Source organism: Narcine bancroftii, chromosome 9 (assembly GCF_036971445.1).
Source record: "Narcine bancroftii isolate sNarBan1 chromosome 9, sNarBan1.hap1, whole genome shotgun sequence".
NCBI classification, from domain to species: domain Eukaryota; kingdom Metazoa; phylum Chordata; class Chondrichthyes; order Torpediniformes; family Narcinidae; genus Narcine; species Narcine bancroftii.
Window position 1 is genome coordinate 11,927,442 of NC_091477.1, and position 25,701 is coordinate 11,953,142.

At 39.0% G+C, this 25,701-nt stretch overlaps 1 protein-coding gene across 1 annotated transcript in view; it reads right to left on the reverse strand.

The window, feature by feature from the left end:
• glra1 (glycine receptor, alpha 1) overlaps positions 1-25,701 on the reverse strand; it is a 79,515-nt gene that overhangs the window by 22,455 nt on the left and 31,359 nt on the right. The window contains exons 3-6 of the mRNA XM_069899013.1: positions 25,515-25,582; positions 8,206-8,429; positions 3,503-3,585; positions 2,938-3,075 (exon numbers count right to left, since the gene is read on the reverse strand). Coding sequence (XP_069755114.1) covers positions 2,938-3,075; positions 3,503-3,585; positions 8,206-8,429; positions 25,515-25,582 — 513 coding nt within the window. The remainder of the gene's footprint in view (positions 1-2,937; positions 3,076-3,502; positions 3,586-8,205; positions 8,430-25,514; positions 25,583-25,701) is intronic.

Below are 25,701 nucleotides of genomic sequence, written 5' to 3' on the forward strand. Positions count from 1 at the left end.
CCAAAACCAAATCAACATCTTTTCAAGGAACATTCATCACATTCCACAGAAGCAGGTCTCCACAGGCAGGCAATTCGAAGTCAGAAGATGTTTTCAAGGTAATTGGGCAAATGCATTGAAAATGAGGGAAGGTAAATGTAATTATGTTGTAAGTTGTTGTGTAATCTGGAATTTGATGTCTGAAGGGGAGTGGACACGTTCAAAATGGGAATAGTAAGAGTTGCCAGGTAATGGGGAAGGAGCGGGAAAATACAAGTACTGAAGAAACTCGGCAGATCGAATCGTGTACTTTATATAGCAAAGGTAAAGATACATAATCAGCATTTCAGGTTTAAGCCCTTCATCAAGGTAAGAGCCAAATGTAGGCAGGTGACTGAACAAAATGGTGGAGGTGGGGGGGGAGGGGCAGAGGGAGGACCACACCCCGACAGACAAGAGGCAGTAGGTGGATAAAGGAGGGATGGAACCCTGGCAAACAGGGGAAGAGGAGATGGTTCTGTGAATGGAGAGGGAAGGAGGAGGGGAGGTGAAGGAAAGAAGACAGGGATGGGGATGGGAGGGAGAATGGAGAATAGGCTGGCAGAAACCAATTCCATCCAGTTGGAGAGGGCCCAGATAGAAAATTATGTGTTGCTCCTCCAATCTACTGGTGTTTAGGTTTGACAGTGCGTGAGGCCATGGACAGACATGTCAGCGTGGGAGTGAGATGCAGAATAAAAATGGTTTGCCACTGGGAGATTCCTGTCACTGATATGGACAGAGCAAAGGTGCTCATGAGGTGATCTCCCAGTCTGTATCCAGTTTTTCTGATGTAGAGGAGGAAAGTATAACAGATTTAGGGAGCTGGTGTGACTATCTTTAGCTGGTTTCTAAGGGGGAGGGTGGGGGAGAGATTTTCTGGCTTTTCTTTTCTTGCCCTTCATCTCAAACACCTGAAGTGGGAAGGCGTGTGATTTTACTTAAATGGAAGGATGCTGTCCCACCTACTCATGATCATGTCTTGTTTGAATATGGAAAAGATTCATTATTCAGTTAATAATTCCGGACGCCGATTTCAGGCGCTGTGGGGGTCATTTATAATTCACTTTCTTTATGTTATAATTTCACTTTAATGTAATTGAATTGTCTGACTTGTATCTTTTCCATGTTTTTTTTTTCTTTCCCTTCATTTTTCCTTTAATTTTAATCATATAGCATCTGGCGTGGCTGTTAGGGAGGGGTACTGAGTGTTTTATTTTTGTTTTGTCTCTCCTTTTTTGTCATTTTCCTTTTTTTCTCTTTTCTCTTTTTATTTCCTTTTTTCATATTATTATTTTTCTTTTTTAAAAATTATTTGGACTATGAATTATGGATATGTTTTACAATTTATGTTTTTGATATACTGATTGTTTTATTAATCCTGTGCAACTATCCATATAATTTTATTGCATTAGAATTATAAGCTCTATTAAAATTAGTAACAATATTTTAAAAATAAAAATCTGAAGTAATTCTCCTTGCAAATCTCTGCTGAACAACAATGGATGGATGTCCATCCAAACTTTAAATAATGATTTTCCACAGCCAAAGTCTCCACCAATAGCATGAAGGGAAATTATCTTTTTTTAAATTCAACATCATTCACTTCCCTGCCACCGTCAACATAAGCCCACTGTGCTGTTCACATATTTATTGCAGTGACATTTTCTTTCTTATTTCTAAAGATTTAATTTGAATACAGCAAACTGATTGGATTGGTTTAATTTAACAATGTTTTATCTAGTATTGCATCAGAATGCAGTCTAAATGCCAAGTTCATTTGACAGAGATGTAATTTTTCATTATGAATATAGATTTTTTTTTGTTGCCAATGCATTTAAGCAGTCATGATTATTTTATATTCACATGGTGGTGTGAAAAGATGGATTATTCATCTCTGAATAATATATTCTGCATTCTGAGAACAGTTAGATGGAAACAAGGTGGAAAAAAAAAGTTGTTAAAAAAATCATGTAATGGTGGTCAGGAATAATAATTAGTATCAATCAAATATTGTCCTTGTTTTAAGACTGTGAGAGAGAGTGAAACACAATAAATTTGTAAGGGTGGTATTCTTTATGCTCTTGCACAAATAGTGCATGTAGCATTGGAGTCGTTGTAACAGCTATGACCCTCGCCCCCAGATTTGTTGTTGTATTTTCACCAGTAAATGTGTCTCCATGTATAAAGTGAAAATTTTCTCCATTGATCTTAAAATTCAGTATTCCATTTATTTTTAGAAGCTCCTTGCACAAGAGATTAATAGGATCTACAAAACCTTTAAAGGAAAAGACTGGGGGGGTGGGAAACAGGCTGAGTATTGTTAAAAATGCATACATACAAAGAATAAGTATTCTAAATATCACATCTATTTTACTTCCAAATAAATTAGCAGAAGTAAATGCAGATAAGTATTCGCTGAATACTGCATAACAAACATCATTTTTTTGGCTAAGGGGAATCCTTTGAGAAACATTGATACATGGTTAGCAAATTACAGAGCATGTGGGAATTGCAGAAAACTGCACATCACTTGGCAAGTGCATAAAACAAACTCTCCATCTACAGAAGTCCTCAAATAGAGAATAATAGCTAAACAATTATTCTCTCAAACAATGTATAATGGCAATTACAGTTATGTGACTTTTAAAAAAAAAGTGCCTCATGGATACATTACAATGGAGGAACTATTACCAAGGTAGTAAAATAGAGATAGTAGAGAATGGCATCAACACATTAATTTGAAAAGGTAAAACTAATTGAGCACACAAGGATATGTGTTTTTATTTGTTGAGAAGGTAACTTTAAATATGCTACTGCCATGCATTTCAGGGCTTTGTACAAGCTTCACAGAAGCAATGGGATCACTTTGCAACACTGAACAGCGAGAAATGATTTGCACAGTATCATAACACTGACCTGTGTTGTAGTGCTTTGTGCAGTATCTTAGGTCCTTTTCCTCTTGAAGAATAAACTGTGGCAATGTTAGCCCATCTGCTACTTGTACAGCAGCAGATTCATCCCATTCAAATATCAGATCATTCATAGTGTACCCAACTGAAAAACAAAAAAAGGAAAAGATAACCAACAAAGAGATCTGATACTAGAATCCATGATATTTGGACAAATGCAACAGGACTTGCTTAAGGTGGTGTGTGAGTGGGAAGGGAAGGTTGAGAATCACTGCTCTAAACCTAATTGTTACTGAAATATTTTGCTTGAGTAAAATTGTCAATGGCCCATTTCCTTTGGAGTTATGGAACCGTTCACCTAACGAGTCAATGAGGTACAATTAAAACAGTAATTTTCAAACTTTTTCTTTCCACCCACATACCACCTTAAGCAATCCCTTACTAATCACAGAGTACCTATGGCATAGGGAATACTTAAAGTGGTATGTGAGTGGAAAAAAAAGGTTGAGAACCACTGTTCTATATCGTTAGTTTTTGATAAGAGAATAACAAAGTAAATAGAAGATACTCACAACTTTCAAGTTGCATTATGCATGTTTGCACATCCATTGGAAAATTCTTTAAATCCATCGGACAAGCAAGACTCAGAGTTAATCTGAAAAGAACAAAAATAATAATTTTGCACACAATTCAAATGAAATGGATAACGGTTACTTGATTGGAAGTATAAAATCTGAAACAAAAGTCATCCTAAACTTCACTGAACCAAAGATAACAGCATAATACTCAATTACCTTTTCTATTTCAAATCTTTGATGCCAGTAAACATGGCAGTTCACACTAAGTTTATTGTGGCTGATTCTCTTAGCTAGTAGTGCTTGCTTATAGTACTGTATAACGTTGAGTCAATAATACTGAGCAGTAAAACCTGAATTAGTTGGAAAAAACCATTAATCATAATTCCAAATTAAACCATCTCATGGCAAATTGGTTCAGGATTGGTTGGGTCTTGGCTTAATGAAATGATTTGCATAATGCTGAGAGGGCAATAATTCCAATCCTTTCCAGTGCTAATTATGATCAGATCAGCTAGACACTTGGAGCACTGCCCCATGACAACCATTATCAATTCCTTCACAAACTAATGGATTAATTTCTTTAAACAGCCAAACTAATAATTTCTCACTGCATTCATTCTTTTTCAACCATTTCCTGTCATTGCTGCAGCAAAAGATTATGGTAATTAACAGCCCACTGTAATTAATCATCTTTGTTCCACATTGTAATGCCATAGTTTAAAAAATAGTTGATTTTTTTTCTTGACCTGCAGTGCTTTAATAAAATAAATTCCCCAACGATCATTGCAATGACTCAACTATTATTTGGTTCTATCATCGTTCTCTCTCGAGAGTGCAATTCTTTCACTTTGACACAACAATGTGATATTCACTACCTACATTTACACTTCACTTGGCTTATACCATTGAGAAGGATGGTTCATTCTCATGATGTTTGTCAGGAAAATGGAAAAAGATGAAAACTGAATTTTACCAGGAAGTAGTTAGACAATATCATTCATCACCAACACAGTGAATCAAATTGTAGCATGTATATCAAGAGTATTTGATATTTTCAAAACTAGTTACACTTAACCTAATGTAGACCATTGGTGAAACCATGCAATGTTAGACTATAGACCAGTACCATGTAGGAACAGGCTCTTTGGCCCTTCACTAATCCCATCTGACTGTACATGGTCTGTAGCCCTCTATTGCCTGTCTGTTCATGTGTTTGCCTTAATGCCCATGAAAGAATTTGCTTCTATCACCTTACCTGGTGGCACATTCCTGGCACCTACCACTCCTTGTGTGTAAAAAAGCTTGCTTTGCAAATCTCCTTTAAGCTTCCCCTCTCTCACCCAAAACCTATGGCCTCTAATATTTGACATTTCCGCTCTGGGAAAACAAGAGTCTATCTACCTCATCTTATAATTTTATGTACTTCTATAAGCTTCATTGAGTTCCTACACTCTGTCCACATCAGTGACATGTATCTCCCAGTGGCCAACCACTTCAATCCATGCCCCGGTCCATTGCTTACATCTGTCCATGGTCTCATGCATTATCCTACCAAGACCACATATAAAATGGAGGAGCAAGACTTCATTTGAAGTCTGGACACATTCCAACTAGATGGTTTTAATATCAACTTCTTCAGTTTCTGCTAGCCTACTGTCCATTCTCCCTCCCTTCCCTTTCTTTCCTGAAACTCTTCACTCCCTTCCCTCTCCATTCATAGAGCCATCTCTCTCTCTCCCCCCCACCACCGCTTGCTGCTGTGCCCTCCCTCATCCACTTATTTCCTCCTGTCTTTTGCTCCTTGCTCCTCCCCCTGCCACTCCCCTCCTTTCCATTTTGTTCAGACACCTTCTCACATTGTGTCATACCTTGATGAAGGGCTCAAGCCTGAAACATTGGTTTTATAGTCTTTATCTTTGTTATATAAAGCGCCCTACTTGACCGGCTGAGCTTCTCCAGCTTTGTGTTTTTACTTCAACCACGGTGTAGTGGACTTTCGTGTTTTACCCAGGATAAAATCAATCATAGAAGCCACATCTGTAGTGAATGGACTACAGTACAGAGAGACTCTTGTGCACCATGAACTTGGCTGTTGAATACCATAACTTCCTGGCATTAATATTTTTAGATGAGACACACCAGGTTTGGGTCTGAGATAAGATCTTGGGATTTAACTGAAACCACATAGTTAGAGAGGATTCCTTCTGTCAACTAGGAATGGTAGTCTGAGAGTTAAGGCAGACTACCATATGAGTGAAAACACACAGAAATGCTGGAGGAACTTAGGAGGTCTCACAACATCTGTAGGAGGTAAAAATATATTGCCAATGTTTCAGGCCTGAGTCTTCCTTCAAGGAAGGAGCAAAGAACAGGAAGGCATCAGAATAAAGACTGAAGACTGACAAGAGGTGGAGTCCAGACCATCAACATGTGTTAATGGGATCTGATAAGAGGAGAGAATTGGTTTAGGCTTGTGAAAGGAGACAAAAGGAAGAGAGAAAGGCAACCAGGGGAAAATGAAGCGGGGGGAGGGGGTTTCAAACAGAAACCAGAGAACCAGATGTTAATGCCATCTGGTTGGAAGGTCCCCAAATGAAAGATGAGGTGTTCCTCCACCAATTTGCGGGTAGTCTCAGTCTGCAGTGCATGAGACCATGGACAGACAAGTCAGCGAGAGAATGGGATGGGGAATTGAAATGGGTGGTCACTGGGAGATCCACACTATTGCAGCAGATAGAGCCTGGTGCTCAACAAACCATCTCCCAGTCTGTGCCCAGTCTCTCTGATGTAGAGGAGACCACAACGGGAACAGTTTCATCTAAATCATATGAAGTGGCCTTTTCCAAAGAAACCCCTGGTAATGTGAAGCTAGTTTCTTTATATCTTGTACTTATAGGACAAGATATAAAGAATTGGCAGGAATAATTAACGTACAAAATGGGCACTCTTGCAGTGTAAAAATACTGATGGTGTGGTTCAACCTGTCTGACATATCAGCGCAAATATAACATACATACAACATGGTAACAGGCCATTTCGGCCCACGAGTCCGTGCTGCCCAATTTACAGCCAATTAATCAATACCCTTGGTAGGTTTCAAATGGTGGGAGGAAACCAGAGCCTCCGAGGAAAACCCACACAGATACAGGGAGAATGTACCAACTCCTTGCAGACAGTGAGGGATTTGAACCTCCGTCCCAATCTCTGGCACTGTAAAGGCATTGCATTAACCGCAACGCTAACTGTGCCATCCCAAATAGAAAGACAAAACTAAGTGAAAGCACAATACAGTGAAATCATTCACAACCTTATTGACTGGGCACCTCCAGCTTCAGTTTCTTAAGTATTTGACAGCCCAACTTGTCTGTTGATATTTCAATTATTAATTTCAAAGATTATCCATTCATTCAATAAAGTTATAATCAACGCAGGTAATTCCATTTGAAAACAAGCAATACAAGTGGAAAGAACAGAGGGTGAGCCCATATCCAGTCAAGTAAGGTTTTCCATAATAAATCTCCAGCAGATTACGCTGACTAATTTTCTTTTGTGTCACTTCCAAAAAGGGAAACATCTGCAACTCTTTTAGAGACCTGCATCTCTTTTTGAGATGAAAAGTGTTTCTTAACAGGATAATTTCTCATTTTTTGAAGGGATTAATGTTTTAAAAAAAAATTACATTCATAATTCCCCACATTGAATTTATATTTTAGGCTTAAAAATCTATGCAGGATACCATTTCATCTGTGGGTGAATGTTAAAAATTAAGCACAAAAGTTTAGAGAGGGAAGTGAGAGAAGGATTACCACAATTGCCCTTGTCTATGAATGGAAGTTTGCAGGCTCAATCAGAGCTACCTATGACTAACAATCGTGCAAATGAAGAGATAACTGTTATTAAGTTATAGAATAAGTGGATATCCCTTCGTCACTGGGAAAAGTGGAAATGCTGATTCCAAAGTACCTTGGTCATGGCTTCTGTTCAGAGGCCAATCCTTACAATACAACACTCTCTATGCCAACAGCAACAACTGCCATGGTGGTTGAGTGACAATGATCAAGATGGAGATCAGTCCAAAAAAATGATGCATTATTTAATAGCTGCAGTTACTCCTGGTCCCCAAGCACCTAAATCCTAATCAATGTTGTAAATGTGACTCTAGGTAATGTGATATTAGAACTAAATTCAAATATTTTTTGTATATTCAATTACTTACTTTTGCACTTTATTGACATTTTTCTCTCTGAATTGCAGTCAGTCAGTTTATTTACATTTCTTTATTTGTTTACACGTGTACATTGAGTACAGATTTTTTTTGTAGTACCAATAAGTGGTAATTCTGCCTCGCCTGCAGGAAAAAAAAGTCTCAGGGTTGTATGTACTCTACCAATAAATCCAATTCATTTTTATAGAGCAATTAAATTTCCTCTGTATTTTACAAGTCCCTGTTCTTGTTCAAACATGAAAAGCAAAATATGTCAGCAACCTAAAATTAAGTTCGAAATAAAATGTTGCCTGACCAGATGAATATTTCCAGCAATTTCTGCTTTGATTTTATGCATATGTCGTTTGCTCAGCATTACTTGCTTCTGATCTCTTTCTGCTGTTTTGCACTTTGTGACTGATATTTCATGGATGCCAGTCACTTAGCATCTTTACACACTGCCCTCACCCATGTCCGCATGATTGCTGCTTACCTGATACTGTAGAGGACGTTGCCATTTTTGAAAATGCGCAGCAATTTGTTGTCTGTTGTAATTTCGTGAAAATGAGCACCCTTTTCATTAGCAAAGAACAAGTCTGGTTTCCAAATAGAATCCAACATGGATGGATCCAGATCCAGTGAGTCATCAGGAAACTCGCTGTAAGCCAGTCGTGGATCATTCCATTGCTGCCGTAGGAATATATTTAACCGGTAATCCTATACAGGAAGAAAAGAACATTTTTAAATTGGACTCCCCTCTGTTTTCTCTTGACCAGGATCCAACTAATTACCAGAGAAAATATAATGCTTTAATGGTGAGAAAAGAGAAATTATGAAATAATTAAAGTGGTAACTTCAGTGCTATCCACAATTTAATGGAGGTGAGAGTCCAGGACCTGGCTCTGGTTTGAAGAGGATCTTGAAAATGTCATGTGGGAGGAGGATTAAATAACTCTTTGCAGGTTGAGGAAAGGTAGGTCTAGAAGGAAATAAATTGGACAAGATAGGCAGAAGTTTTGAGGTATGTGCTTGCATGAAGCACATGGAATTAGTGGAACATGGTTTGAAGACATTTTACTGCAGGTTGAAACTATGAAAAATGACAAACATTACACGGAAAAGATTGTCAGAGCATTTGAAACAATAGCTTTAAGTTAGCAGAGAGAAGTTCGAAACAAGTTATCAGGAGGAAAAGTTATTTCCCAAGGGCAGAGGAATAAGGCATATTCAGAGTCACAGATTCATACTGCATGGAACTAAACCGTTGGGCATTTTTAACAGTGAGGACCATAAGAGGCCATGGGATTTGTGGTTTGAATACCAAACACCGCATCAAGAATCTCTGATTCTACAGTAATAGTTAAATCTTGCGTCTTCCTGAAGCATAAATCTTCAGAATCTTGGATCCCATCCCTACCTCCTCGCAAGGAGTCAGCGAAGTGTATTTGCTCTTCTTGGTTGATCTATATTTAAGAGGTTGAATGGTAAAGAAATGTATTGAATTTAGTATTTATATAGCACATTTAAACACAACAGAATGTTGCTCCAAAGTGCTTTACATCAATTAATCAAAAAATACACAAAACACAAAATCAACACACAGAAAAGATAGACACTGGACAGAATAATAATGAGTTGGAGAATCACGTTGGGGGGGGGGGTGGGGGGAAACAGGCTGCCTAAACATACTGGTGCAGCCGACTCAGCCCCACGTACTACAACCCCAAACTATCTGGGCGGGCGTTACAGCTCCTTAGACAACCACGATACGAGTGAGGCCAAGACATTTATCTGAGGTCAGGGGAATCAATACAAATTCAAAGATTATCATCATTTCTTAAAGCTGCGGCAATTATAATGAGAAGCAGTAAAAAAAAATGTGTTAACACTCTTGGAGACTGCTGCATCATTAGGGTAAAACACAACAGACTAAACACAATTTAGACTTTAGATTCAAAACATTACATAAAATGACTTAAATCAAAAGCTAAACTAAATTTATTTCACACAAAACACTCCGTTGCAATTATATAAAGGAAAACCCCAAAAAATCTGTGCCACCAATACTTTGACTAGAAACCAACACTAGCACCATAAGGTTGAAAGACCGCAGCAGCCCCCGGTAGCTCGAGCACGGAGTCTCTCCATTCACATTCTCTTGTGCCTGGGGTCATAGCGTAGGCACTTCTGGGCACTACAGACACCCATATTACCACCACCCCCACAATGCATTCCCTCAGGAGTGCCCCACCATTATGGAGAAGTCCCAGGCCCCGCAAACAGTCCACAGTTCAGCTCCATAACCTCGGTGAGGCACACCCTTGAGCACATCTGCCAACTTTGCCCAGCGACAAACCCTGGGCTCCACCTCAGTTGCCACAGCTCCACGTTGGTCGTCCCGACCCCAGGCTGTGCCATCCCGGCCTCCACACTGGTCACTTAAGCCACACCAATGTCTTCCAAGCCTCCACGCCGACATTCCAGGTGCCCGCTTCAGCTGTCAGGACTTCTACAATGGATGCTCCTCAGATGGAGCTAGAGTCACCACCAGCAAAACTTTCAGGCTACAGTAGATCCTTCACTCTCTGGTGCTCGTCTGCAGTTTCCAGTGCCTCAGACATTGTGCACAGCTACACACTTAAGGTAATGTGCACCCGAAATCCAGAGAGCTGCATCAAGCTGCAGTCACGTTACCACCAAATTTAAGGCATCTTGATCATAGATGATATTGTTGAATGCAGATAATAATGATCATAGGATCACATAAAATATGTGGAGTAGTTGCCTGTTCATCCCTTGAAGCCTGCATCACCATTCAATAAGATCATGGCAGATCTTACAAATTTAGTACTCTTCTCTTGCTTTCTCTTCAACCCATTAATGCTTTTAGCCCCAAGGACCACATTCAACTCCCTTTTGAAAAATATAACAAACTGGCCTCAACAACTTTCTGTGGTGGGGAGTTCCACAGGTTCACAATTCTCTGAGTGAAGAAGTTTCTCCTCTAAATGGCTTCTCCCTTGTTCTGGACTTTCCCAACATTGGGAACATTCTTCCTGCATCTAACCAGTCAGATTTTTATTTCAATGAGTTCCTCTTTCATGATTCTAAATTCCAATTAATGTAACCTGAGTCAATCCAATCTTTCTTCACTCATCAGTCCTGCCATCCCAGGAATATATCTGGTGAACATTTGCTACACTCCCTCAATAGCAAGAATGTTCTTTGTCAGCTTGGGAGACCTAATCTGATCACAATACTCAAGGTGCGAACTCAGCAAGGCCCCATGCTACTATAGAATGTCCTCCATGTTTCTATATTCAAAACACCTCACAATAAAGGCCAACATACTACTTGCTTTCTTCCATATGCTTTACCTACATTCCAACCTTCAATGACTAATGCACCATGGTTTCCTCCCCTTTCCTGAATATCTAACCATTCAAGAAATAAGCTGTCTGCCTATTTGTGGTGGTACATCACTGGCCTACTGCAGGGGGCAACCTCTATACCTGCAGAAGAGCATGGGGAAAAGACAACACCTGGCTTGCTGTCAATCAGCCGACCTGCATGGACCAGGCCCCACCCAGTCAGGTGTCAATTACCCTCCGGGATACAAGTCTGAGCCGGCCCTTCGAAGTCACTCTCAGAGCTCACAGCAGCGCACTCTCACAGCCGGCTCTGTGGAGTTTTACATCGAATAAAGCCTGTTGTACAGTCTTTTGGTTTTGTGTGTTTGCTTCTGACCGACAGCGCACCACACTATTATTGCCACTAAAGTGGATAACTTCACATTTATCTACATTAAACTGCATCTTCCAAGTATTTGCCCAATCTTCTAATCTGTCCAAGTTTCCTGAAATCTTTCTCACAACTGACACTACCACCCAGCTTTGTGTCATCTGAAAATGTAGAAATGTTACATTCAATTTCTTTGCTTAGATAATTCATAGTATTGTAAATAACTGGTGTCCCAGCACTGAACATCGTGGTGCCCCATGAGTAACTGTATGGCTATCAGAAAAGGACACATTCATTAAGCTTCTCTGCTTCCCGCCTGTCGACCAGTTTTCTATCCATGTCACTTCCTCTAATTCATCCATCACTTTCTCTCATTTTGAACACCAATCTTTTGTGTGGGAACTTATCATAACTCTTTTGAAAGCACTAATACAAAGCATCAGCTAATTCATCGCACATATATTTTCATATGTAAATTGTATTTAATTCTTGCAAGGATTTGCATTTTGGAAATGCTGCAGAAATTAATTTTCTGTAGCAGAATGAGAGCTCAGTAGAGGCAGTGGAAACTGAATGATACTCGATCATAGTGTTCCTGGGAGTGAAGAAAGATTATAGAAGATTTGATTTCCCTTATTATTACTATGGCCTCAACAGATGGTCGGTCAGGGCAGGTCTGAAACTTTAATGATCTGGGAACAACAAGATGCTGGTCATTGAGTCAGTAATTAGAAGAGGTTATATATAAAATATATATTTGTACAGAGTGCTGAACAAAAACATCATTGGAAGCAGAGTACAAAATATAATTTAAAAACATAACATGGATAAACTTTGAAAAAAGAAACAATTTAAAAAAATGTTCCAGGGGAAAGTCAGAGCAATGAGATGAAGTTGATAGTAGAATTCAGTAGATTTAAGGCAAACAGGACAGACCGAATAGGGGTCCTCTGTGAATATGTCATGGAATCTACAGCAGGGAAACTGACATTTATCCCAACCATTCCCTGCTGGTGTTTATGCTCCACAGATCTCTAATTTCATTTAATTTAGCCTTTCAATATTTGTAATCTCTTTTTCTTCCCCCTCACACACTTTCATTAATTTTCCTTTTTAAAAAAAAACATTTGCTTCGATCTAACCTGCGCCTCTTTGGATATTTTAAGAGCTCTATGGCTTTTTTAATATATTTGATTTTGCAATTATGAGTGGAAAACTCCAGCTGGCTTGTGGGGAGTTGTGTCTAACAGGTAGGGAAACAAGGGGAAGGCCACTGTAAGCACTGCTTGGGGAAAAATATCATCCTCTGTTGATGTGAAATTGAATCAAATTTCGCAGGTGGAGTTCAATGTTCATCTGTTACTACCTGGTGCCTACAACAGAGGAGGATTTCTATCTTCACATGGAGATCAATTGAAATGACAGGCAAGAGATGAAGAAACAAACATGGTGATTCAGATTTAAACTTTGAATAATCCATATCCTAATTAGAAAACCTTTATCACTATTCCCCTCTCAGTATAATCAAACTCACCATATTAGATAATTATCTAATCTAGAAACATAATAGCTTTTGAGTTCTCATTTAGTACAGAATGTGTTAATTAAAAATAAATTCAAACTCCTACTTTTAACTACATTGTCAGTTCTGAGGAACTTCAATTAATTATGTATTATTGAAGTCTGGTGTATCAGTATTCATGTGGAACAGTAAATTACAGTTAAAATGTTTCATCACTCTTTATCCAGAGTCAGAAATTTCTACCAATGAATTAATAAAAGTATGGCCAAGAAATTCTCTCTCACAATACCATAAATAATAGGCAGAAGACTTGAAAATAGTTAATTAAAGTAAATTTAAGGAGACAATAAATTTGATTTTGAAGTTGTGAAGCAAAACCGGGATGGTCGGCATAGCAGTTGTTAGCACAATGCCTTTACAGCGCCAGAGATGGGGACCGGACCAGAGTTCAAGTCCCGTGCTGTCTGTAAGGAATTATACATTCTCCCCATGACTGCGTGGGGTTTCTCCAGGGGCCTTGGTTTTCTCCCACTGTTCAAATGGGGTGTAAACTGGGCAGCACGGATTCATGGGCTGAGATGCTGTTACTGTATGTCTAAATTTAAATTGAAATTAAAACAAAATTAAATTTAACATCTATCGGTTTTATGCCCTCAAATGTCTGGCAGAGAACTTGCCCTTTGAAGGCATTTTATTGGTGTAAAATTCCCAAATGCTGCATCAGCTTTAGTGCAGCCCCCAAAGTTCACCCACAATGTAACTTTCAATCTCATTGGTCTGACATTGACCTCTCGAGTCTTGTTTACTCATAAAACAACTGTGCTGTTGAAGAACCTTATTCTCTAACAACAATCTTGCCAGCACTCTGTAACCTCCCTGCCTTCTCAAACACGGTTTCTGATTAAGAATGCCTTCTGGGCATCTTCAACCTTGATGCACACAAACCTAACTTAAGATGAGGATCTGTCTACAGCTAGTTGGCATAGTGGCACACTTAGAAGAGCTGTTACCTCACAAGAGAAGTCCTGCTGTATTGGGTTTTGTACATCCCCTCTGTAATTGTATGGGTCTCTTCTGGGGCCTCAACTTCCTTCCATACGTCAAAGATGTGCAGATTGGTAAATTAGTTAACCTCAGTAAATTTCCCCTTGTCGATAGTTACAGAGAAACAGAAAGAGGGAAGAGAGACCAATAGGATTGCTACCCTGAGAGTTAGCATTGATCTGATAGTCCAAGGACAATTATAGATTCAAGGATAATTTCTTTCCTGTTGTTATCAGACTCTTAAATTAACCTCTCATTTGGTAAAAAGATAATACCCATATCTGGTTTAAAATGTACTTACCTCTATATATGCTATTCTTTGTCTATTATTCCCTGCACTTTTTGACTAACTGTAAATCTACATTCTGCACTATTTTATTTTTGCACTTACCTGCGATACTTCAGCATGGTTGATTTGCCTGGATAGGTCACAAAACAAATATTTTCACTGTATCTCAGTACACATGATAACAAATAATTCAATTCTATTCCATCCAATGGTGTTTTGGTTGTTGAAAGTATTAAATATGAATATCTCTGGGCTATTGAGTCATTGAGGCTGTTGATTACACGAGTGTGTTGTGCAAAAGTTGACTGCGCTGTTTCCTATATGATAATAATGGCTTCATTTCAAAGTACTTAACTGGCTGTGAAGCATTTTGGGGCAGGAAATATCATAGGTATGTTTGACATGTACACACTTATTGATGTTATCAATCCTGATTCAACCAGCTAGTAACAGTCAAATATGAGCTCATAAATAATTTAGAACCATAGAACATTACAGCACCTTTTGACCATTCTAGTTTGTGCTGAACTATAATTCTGCCTAGTCCCACTGACCTGCACCCAGTCTATAGTCCTTCATACCTCTCCTATCCATGTACCTGTCCAAATTATTCTTAAATGTTAAAATTGTGCCCACTTTCACCACTGTATCTGACAGCTGGTTCCACACTCCCACTACACACTGTGTGAAGAAGTTCCCTCTAATGCTCCCCCTAAACATTTCCCCTTTTACCCTGTGGTGCAACCACTGAATAGCTATTAGCACTATCTGTATGTATGTACTCCCCCCTCTCCCCCACCCCCGCACCTGTGACTCCTCCTCCTGGAAATCCCGGAAGGCTGTTATGCCCAAACTCCTCCCTCAGTACCTACCTTGGAACTGAGCCAGCAACATGCGAGATGCGTTAATGTCTTAACGTGATTAAAGCCTATTAATCACAACTCTCTCTGTCTAATGTGGTTGATCACTAGCACTATATACCATTAACCCATGTCCTCTGGTTTGTATCTTACCTACTCTCAGTGGAAAAAGCCTACTTGCATTTACTCTGTCTTTACCCCTCATAATAAACCTCTATCAAATTTCCCCTCACTTTTCTGTGCTCCAGGGAATAAAGTCCTAACCTGTTTAACCTTTCCCTGCAACTCAGTTCCTCAAGTCTTGGCAATATCCTAATAAATCTTTTCTGCACTTTTTCAACCTTATTGATATCTGGAAATACGATTGTTTACACAACTCCAGTTGCTGCATTTGCACCTAGCAAAATGTTTTAGTTTTATTATTCCCCCTGTCTAACAATCCATATTCTGTGATACAGGCTTTGATATTCATCTTTAACATTCATGTGAAACATGCTTACATTTCTTTTTGAAAGGCTGCATTCAAAAGTCAAAAGGATGCTTCAATTAGTCGAACATAAAACCAATAGCATTACAGAGTTCATTCAGATGGAGAGACGTGGACAGGACACTGTACAAATTTATGCATCGTCGTATATTCAAGATTAAAATCACCTTAACCATTTGCACTATGTCAATCAATTTGTCAATATGAAACTGTGAAAAATATTTATTTACTGATAAAACCATTTTCTATATGGCTGGGAGCTGTGAAGACTTGTCAAATGTGAACTTAGAGCTCCACAGAGCTTCTCCAAAACCTCATAATTACTGTCTAATTCAATTTAAAAAAAGGTGCCCCAGAAAACATAAAATGTGTCACAAACCAAGTTTATAAACGCAAAATGCAAAGGGCCTGCAGTCCCATGATGGTTTTGGAGGATAACAAAAAAAATGAAGGAATACTAGATCAAAAAGAAAGCATACAAAACCTTAAGATTTTTGGACTGAGAGCCATACAAAACATAACAAAATGAATATGAGAAAGATCTTGCTCCCTCATGATATGATTTTTTTTTGTGGATCTGAATTGTGGACCTGAGGTACAATTCAATCAGTTGCAGACAGAGGATCAGGCCCTTTGGCCCAACTCCTCCATGCCTACAGTATTTGGTCCATATCCCTTCTGAACCTTCCCTATCCATACATCTGTGCCATTGATTGTTGAACACTGAAATCATTCCTGCTTCTAGCCAAGACCTTCATCATATTAGATCAGGATTGAAGGACCAAGTGCCTTTCTCTTGCTCCCAATTTTCATGTTGGTATTTGTTTACTGCATTCTCAATCATTTTTTGGCTATGCCCCAACCCCACCCAAGGAATCTGCTCAAAGTTAATGGGTCCCCTCTCCTGTGAAGTAGTCAGGTTTTTAGTTTCATCTTAACCTCTATGACTTGTTTTTGAACTTTTTAAAAAAATTGTGACAATATGTGAAATTAAAAAAATATAGTCATGCTATCGAAATACAATAAGGTACCACCACAAAATTGGTATGAGTGCTAGTTTGATTTCAAGCGTAGTCTGGATCATTTATGTTTGTTTGCTTTTATGCTGAAGTTGAAATGATTTTTTTAAAATTAAAACAGGCATCATTTTACTTCTCATTAAAATATAAATGGATGAATTTTAAAGTTTACAGAAAATACTTGGTTAGCAATTCAATCCCAAAATTACTGGGGAAGAAATAGGATGGCTGAATTCCCATTAATTTTGATAAGAAATTAGGATAGCATGTGCCATTTTCTTGCTGCTGTCTCCCAGACCTCAAGGAAACTGAAATATAGCCTGTATGATATTATCTGGAAAATACTGAGACAACCTTTTTGCTTCACTAAACAGACATTGTGTCCCTCTTGTCTGGCAGAATCAGATGAGGCCTTTTAAATTTAGACATACAGCACAGTAACAGTCCATTTGGCCCACAAGCCCATGCTGCCCAATTGCACCCAATTGACCTACAACCCCAGTACATTTTGAAGGGTGGGAGGAAATCAGAGCACCTGGAGGAAACCCACGCAGATCTGGGGAGAATGTGCAAACTCCTTACAGACAGCGCCAGATTCGAACCCTTGTTGCTGGTACTGTAACACCCAGAAGTTCACAGTTTAAGGCGATATAATTTAATTACATGGTATTTTGTAAAATCGCTACATTAACTGTAACATTGTTAGTATTGTGACAGTTTTTACCATATTTTATAATGTATATAGATATATTTTTGAAGGAGATAGAATGTGAGGGTACTGTAGGTCACAAACAAACACTTCACAAAACAGATCTGATTTAAAATGCAAGAGCTTTGGTCAAACCAGACACTTGTCTGGTTCTTTGTAAAGACCATAAAAACTGCTTTGCTAAAGGTTCTCATAAGGAGGTGAAAATAGAAGATCCCGAGCTCAAGAGTCTTCACAAGCAGGTGCTAATTGGACCTGCTGTGGAGTAATGGATTATTGTTTTGAAAGCAACAGATGAGGAGGCTCAGAGGTTGGGGTCCGGTGCCACAATCTGTCTGGTTGCAGTTTGCTGTTCCAAGAAGGTCTTGTGGTTTTGCAGAGAGAGAGAGAGAGAGAGAGAGAGAGAGAGAGAGAGAGAGAGAGAGAGAGAGAGAGAGAGAGAGAGAGAGAGGCTTTCTCTAAGAGAGAGAACTGGTTTCCATAGTCATGGCAAGCTGGCAGCTTGTTGAAACCCCATTTTGAAGATAGTTTGTGAGTTCTGAATTCAGCCTGTTGAAAACCCTTGTGGTCCATTCAAGAGGAAATGACTGGCGAGAGTGTTTCACCTGAAATAAGGGAAACAAAAGGAACTCTGTGGTGACCTACAGAAGAAAAGGTTATCATTTGGAAAACCCTGATGGGGCATGTTTCTTCTGCAAGACACTGAAGTGGTTGATCAGAGGGAATCAGTTTGTGTGTGCCCAACGAGCCACAAATCTCTCTCTGAAATCAAGAAGAACCTTCCTGAGTGGAAACCAATTATCTTTAAGCACCAGAGCTTGGTAAAAATACATAAATGTTAAATTCTGTGCACAGTATAAGTATTGCCTGATTCCGGTGAACTTGGGGGAGTGAGAAGTGAGATTGGACTGTGAATCAAAGAACTTTTCTGAACTTATACATCACATACTTGTGCACTTAGAATTAGAAGGGGGTTAAGTTAATAGTAATAAGTTAAAGATTGACCCTGTTTTTATGTTTGAAGAAAATTAAAAGTAACTTTTGTTTAAGTAATCATTTGTCTTGGTGAATTTCTATTGCTCCTGGGTTTTGGGGCCCTCTGGGCCTGTAACAGTACTAAGCAGAATATTTAGTTTAATGGTGTTTCATAAAGGCCTAATCAACCTTTACTAGATATGATTTTAAGTTTGCCCTCCTGTTCTGATTGTCCTGCTTTTATGCCTTACAAGGAAAACAACTTCAAAAAGGGGTTTTGCATTGCTAAAGGGAAAGAATCATGGATATGCTTCCATGAAGAAATTCAGCATCCCATTGATATGTGAAAATCTGGCCCATGACTGCTCCAAGTGAAGGAGGATTTGGAATATTATTGAAGACCGCAAGGCCACGCGCAAGCGGCAGAAGCAGTGGATCGCTGCACAAGTTATTTTTCATCCCATCCCAATGGCTACAATGATCCCCATTTCCACTTGCCACATTGGTTGCATCAAATATTGCAGGACATGCAGAAACTGGGAAGGACTTGAACCCATGGACCGTGGAGCCAATATTACTAGGCTTGGAATTTCTACCAAAGACGTATTAAGGAGGCCAGAAGTTCACAGTTTAAGGCAATATAATTTAATTACATGGCATTTTGTAAAAGGAAATGAAACTGCATTCTTTGAGATGAAATTAAAAGCAGTGAAAACCAGTTTCACAGATTTTTTTTTAATTTAAATTCAGACATACAGCACGGTAACAGGGCATTTTGGCCTACAAGCCCAATTTCACCCAATTAGCTTGTGTTGCTTAGTACGTTTTGAACAATGGAAAGAAACTTGAGCCCCCAGGGAAAACCCATGCAGACATGGGGAGAACATACAAATTCCTTATGGACAACACGAGATTTGAACCCCAATCCCGATTGCCGGCATTGTAACAGTGTTGATCTGTGCCATCCTAAATATTTTTGGTAAATAGTTTCAGAGAGTCCACATCTCTAAAATTAAAACATAAAAACTTCAAACTGAAAGGCACAGATTATATAACTATTAGCTACTTGAACATCATTTTCCTCCAACTCATGTACTTGGAGGGTTAAAGGAAACTTTGGCCCTTTTTTAATAAGTGTGACACTAAAATTATGCACTATTCAGGATTAGTCAAACGATCTGAAGCTAGACTGTTAATAGAATTGATGCAAGGTTATTGACTTGGATTCCAATTTTGTTGGCTAAATGCCATCTGAAAGATAAAGAAACAACATAATTAATGAAATGGAAAGCCTCGAAGATCTATCTCAGCTAGTGGTTAAGGACAAAGACATTAATAAATCTCAGAGGACCCATCACATTCCCTGCAGTGTGTTCTGCTTCAGGCAGGCTTAAGAACAAGAGCATCAAGCAAGTACATTGCCCATCATTGAGCTGCCAAATTTGGCCTCATGGCCAAAATTTCCTGTTATACATGCAGGTCAAATGCTACGCACATTCATCTAATCACGTAAAGGGATTAACTCAATGAACAGCAGGAGAGCCCTCTTGCACTTGTCGACCCAGGAATTGCTGTCACGTGCTCAGTCAAAATTGAGGCAAAAAAGCAGGGCACATCTAAATGGATATAACCAGTTCCTATTCTCCTCACAGGATCCAAGCTCTGCCTGTAGAAAAGCAGACAGTCCACATTGACAGCTCCTAAGCTCTCAGTTGTTTTGAGATGGAAATATTGGATCAGCTGAGTTGCTGGAGTGTAGCAGCCAGAATTCTTCAAATATACTTCAGAGAATCTTGAACAAAAAGATCAGGATATTTTTGTCCTGCCTTTAGCATCCCCAAGCCTGGTTTCTGAAAGCAAGCATCCACAACAGCAATTTTCAGACATTTTTCATTTGGTTGAGGTGACAACGTAATAGGGGAAGGCTGAGTTGGGAGATTATGTTATGGCTGTATAGGACGTTGGTGGGACTGCATCTGGAATATTATGTATAATTCTGGTTGCAATACTATAGGAAGGATGTAATTAAGCTAGATTGGGTACAGAAAAGATTCACAAGGATGTTGCTAGGAATGGAAGGTTTGAATTATAAATAGAGATTGGATGGGCTGTAACTATTTTGAGCACAGGAGGCTGAGGGGTGACCTTATAGAGGTTTATAAAATCATGAGGGGCACAGATAAGGTGGATGGTTTTCCCAGTCAGCATGTCTAAAATTGGAGGGCATAGGTTTAAGGTTAGAGAGGAAATATTTAAAGGGGATTTGAGGAGCAAGTTCTTCACACAAGAGGCTGGTGGATATATGGAACAAGCTGCCAGAGGAATGATGGAGGCAATTACAAAAAGATGTTTGGACAGGTGCATGGATAGGAGAGGTTTGGAGACATTAGTCAAATGCAGGCAAATGGGACTAAACAGGAAGACACCTTGGAGGCATGGATGGTAGAGTTGAAGAGTCCGTTTCCTTGGTGTAATTTGTGGGTGGTCTCATGCACTGGACATCCTCCACCCAGATGGCATTAACATCGACTTCTCCAGTTTCCATTAAACCCCACCACCTCTTTCTTCTCTCTCTCTCTCTCTCTCTCTTCCCCCCTCCCTTTCCGTTGGTGTCACTAGGGTTGATGTACCCAGTGCAATAACTCATGGTGCAACTTCCCCACCCCCCACACATGGACCTCCTCCCATACCAGACCATACAGAATCCTTAGTAATGTTTTTTGTACCAATGTTACTCACATATCAAGGAAAATGATGGCAATAGTAGTGAGATAAACAACTAGCAAAATTAAAATGACATCTTTAAATTACAAAATCATACTACTTCATTCTCAGAAAGGTTATTGATATAGGTTCACAAATACTAATTACCTTAATATTGTAGCTAAAACACGAGAACATTTGACAAAAGCAGTGACTAACACCAGCAGCAACAAAAATAATAGCACGTGCAGACAAAACCACGATGTGAAGTGTCATTGTCATTGGGTAATAATGTCAGCTCTGACCGGAGCACAGTAGAAGGTTCAAAAAGTAAATTCACATCGAGTTTTAGCCTTGGCAATATTTTGATACACGCAAGATGGGCTTACGAAAAAATGTTTTTTGTTGTTATAACTAACTACAGGGATATTTTTATTAAAAATAATATATTTCTGATGAAAAACTGCAATACATGTAATTGGTTTGATTAAAAGGTGGAGAACCTTGGATGAAATTATACAATTTAAGTGTAATGTATCTTTTTGAATCTTAACGTATCCATATGAACTCTGTATTTTTAGTTGTGAAATTTCAATGTTAATAAAAATATTGAAAAAGAAAGAAACATTACGCAAAAATTTTATAGACAGCCATTTTGGTGTCATCCATTCTGATGGTGTCACCTGGTACAGGTTGTACCCACCGCATCCGCCAGTGGCTCCAGCGCCTTTTCCCTGACTCCTTTCTCAGAGCCAAAATCAATACTCACCTTTCTTCTCATCATATCCAATTAACATCTTTTGTTGGTCTGGACTCTTCCCCCCGCCATTCTTAAGTCTGTCTTTATTCTGATGCCTTCCTATTCTTGAAGAAGGGTTCAGGCCTGAAACGTTGGTAATATATCTTTATCTCCTATGGATACTGTGAGATTGGCTGAGTTTCTCCAGCATTTCTGTGTTTTTACTACAACCACAGCATCTGCAGAATTTTATGTTTCACACGTTGCTGAATATCTGTAAAATGATTCTAAAATGATGGGTGACTGGGAATGCCTTGCCTTGTTCCTTTGGAGTAGCGGTTAGCGTAATGCCTTCACAGCACCAGCAATCGGGACTGGGGTTTGAATCCTGCAGTGCCTGTAAGGAGCTTGCAAGTTCCCCCCATGCCTGCATGGGTTTTCCCCAGGGGCTCCGGTTTCCTTCCACTGTTTGAAACGTACCAAGCGAATAGGTTAGATGGATGTAAATTGGGTGGCAAGGACTTGTGGGCCAAAATGGCCTGTTATTGTGCTGTATGTCTAAATTTAAAATTTAGACAACCCTCCACGCTTGAGATTCATTCCCTTCTCTACTGCCACTTTTGATGCTGCAATGCACAGAATGCACTGTAGCTCTCACTGAAGCTTCATCAATCTTCCAAACCTGCTCACTGCTGCAAATGATAAGGGGAGCAGGGGTATAGAAACACTACTGTTTACATGTTGAAAGTGTGTTAATGATCCTTCATTATTGTTGCTGGTTCAAAATCTTATAACTAAACAATAATATAGGAGTACTTTTTCCACAGGTCATCAGAAATGTACAAAATAACTGAAAGCTGTTTTATAAAAAATATGCCCACATCCTTTGAAAGAATTAGGTACTTTTGTACATACAGGCCAAGTTCTGCAAGGCTTAATAAACCTCATAATATCCAAGATACTTGCAGTGTAGCGGGATTGGATTTTAACCCTTCTTGACTTAAGATATGAAAAAGCTTGAAGTCAAATACATCAACAAGTATAAAATTCCCTTCTTGTTTGTAATATATTTTATTCTTCAAAATTAACAACTGAGCAATGCAATTCACAAAGTACATTATGCACAGCTGTAAGTTCTCACAATTTAGTTAATAGTTCTTTTCATTCCAAATATTCAGGATTAGAAAATATCCACTGACCAACATTTAATATACATCTATTACCTCTTGCCTGTGCTTCTGCCCCGCACCCACCCCATTATATTCAGGAAACCTTTCCTTATCCACCCATTACCTCCTGCCTGTGATCCTGTGCTCTGCCCTCTGCCCTCCTCCCCCCCCCCACCCCACTATTAAATTGAGGCCCCTGTCTACATTTTGCTCAGGCCTGAAAAGTTGGTTACGTATCTTTATCTTTGGTATATAAAGTTCACTGTTCGACCTCCAGTCTTGTTTTTACTTAAATCATGGTGTCTGCAGACATTCGTGTTTTAATATACATCAATTGTTTTTCAACTTTTGACCACTGGAATGTCCAGAAAATTAAAATGAAATATTGTCTTTATTTCTCTTTCAACTGTCATCACCAGCATTTTGTCATTTTCTCATTCCATTTTAAATTTCGAGCATCCATGCAAATATCGTGCAAACTTCAATACATTTCTTCTGATAAAAATCTGTTAAAATGTCATTTCAGTTTAATAACAGCAGTTTTCTCGCCAGAGTATGTCACAGATTCACTGTCCTATGTGGACAGTGTCCAAAAGCACCCCCTTTCTTAATCACACATAAAAGCATATTATACCCAGAGTAGATAATGCTAACAATAATTTCTGGGTGAAATTTCATTCGTTAAGGAAACTACACCTTGGATTTACATGGCTCCATTCATATGACTGTGTCTCTAGTGTCAGATGCACATCTACTGATGATACTGGACATGTACTGCACAGGTTCTTCTTTCCACCTTCATTGACCAATCACATTGTAACAAGGAGAACAATGTGCTGCTTTGTTGCATTTGTACTGATTAAAAGGGACATTATAGTGTCAGAGGGGCATATTTGGAATTCGCTGCAAGCTGCTCAAACATTTTCCAATATCCACCAGGTATGCTATAGAGTAGCATAGAGACATGGAACAGTACAGTAAAGAAATAGTCCCTTTGGTCCAACTCCATGGCAACTGTGATGCCTGTCTACTCCAATCCAATTTGCTTACATTAGGTCTGCATCCCTCTACTCATCCTGTCCAAATATCTTAAATATTTACTTTTACTACCTGCTTTTGCAGCTCCTTCCATTTATCCACTACAGTGTGGAAATATTTGCCCTTCAGATCTCCATTAAATGTCTCCCCTCTCACCTCAAACCAATATTTTCCAATTTTAGACTCCCTCACCCTTGGAAGTAGACCCTAACTTTTTTATATCCCCCATTCATTTCTAGAAGAACACCACTCAGCCTCCTACAATCCATTGACATAGAAGCATCACTGGCAATTTCTGGCCACTCAGGGATCTCAGGCCAAGGCACAAGGACACAATTACCTGTGAAGGGATGATTTTTACACAAGTTTCATAGACATTGTATTCTACGTGGACCTCTCCAGTAAATGATGGTACTTCTAGGCTTGGGTTTTCCAAAGATGTCATCACTGACACATCTAAAACACTGCTTGTGATCCCTTCTATCTGGATTGGTCTTTCTATAAAGGTCAAGATCATCTTGACTCTCAACTTCCTTACCATAGGATTGATCACAATTGCTGCAGCAGATCTTTGCAATGTTTCCCAATTTACTAAATGTTACATGTGTTTTATTCAAGGAGAGGTGAGCTCATTTACCTTGATTTCACTGAGGAACTGGTGGCATCTTGGGTACTGGGAGTTCCATGAAGACATTGACTGCACTAAAGTGCCCAAAACAATTCTTCTTAGTACATTGGGATTTTCCTTCAATGTAGAGGGATCCAAAGCCTCAATGAGTAGCTATGGATCATCAAGATATCTTCCTGAAACTAAATGCTATGCTTCAATAACTCATTCATCCTCAGGGATGATGAACCACACAAAACTTTCAATAGCACAGCTCAAAGGAAGGTATCCTGAGTCTGAGACAAACCTCTCCATTTTTAGCTGCCGAAACCAGTTGAGACTTCTACAATGGCTGCTGAGCACTGTGTAAGGAGAGTTGTGCATGTTTCAGAGCTGTGTAGAAAACATCATTACTTTCCGAGTTCTGAATTGCTTGCTGGTCATTTTGAAACTGTCCTACATACCCCAGACAGGAAAAACACCAATTCTACTTCTGCCTTCTCAAACCCTATAAGAATTTTGCAAGTTTTAATGAGATCATCCCCAAATTGGAGGAGATGCTGTTGGAAATTGTATGGCTCTGATTTTGCCACATGATTCTGGCTGTAGATCACTGGAATATTATGTGCCTTAGCCCAATTTGATTAGTGTTTGCAGATGATTTGATTAGGCTCTAGCATTATAAACAGTGCATCAAAATGGATGAAATCAAATTTCTAAGCAGCTAAATCTGGATTATCTACATCCTTTCATTCGCCTTACATTGTGATATATGTCTACTGTTTTGCAAAGCACCAATATACTTGAAATTTAAAATTAGCACAGGTGTTATGGAAATAACAGATTATCTTGTTTTGTTTCTCTTAGAAATAGTCATGTGAAGATTTATGGATTACTTACCATAGTGGTTTCTGCAATTGATCCAAAACTGTTGATAAATATGTTGCACGTGACATTAACTGGTGGGCCTGAAAGAAAAGTAAAATGTATAAATATTGATGCAATTTCCACCAGATTTCAGATTCTAACATTAATGGAGCCCAAGGACATTGAGTATTAACTTCTGAAAAATATAAAATCTAAAGCG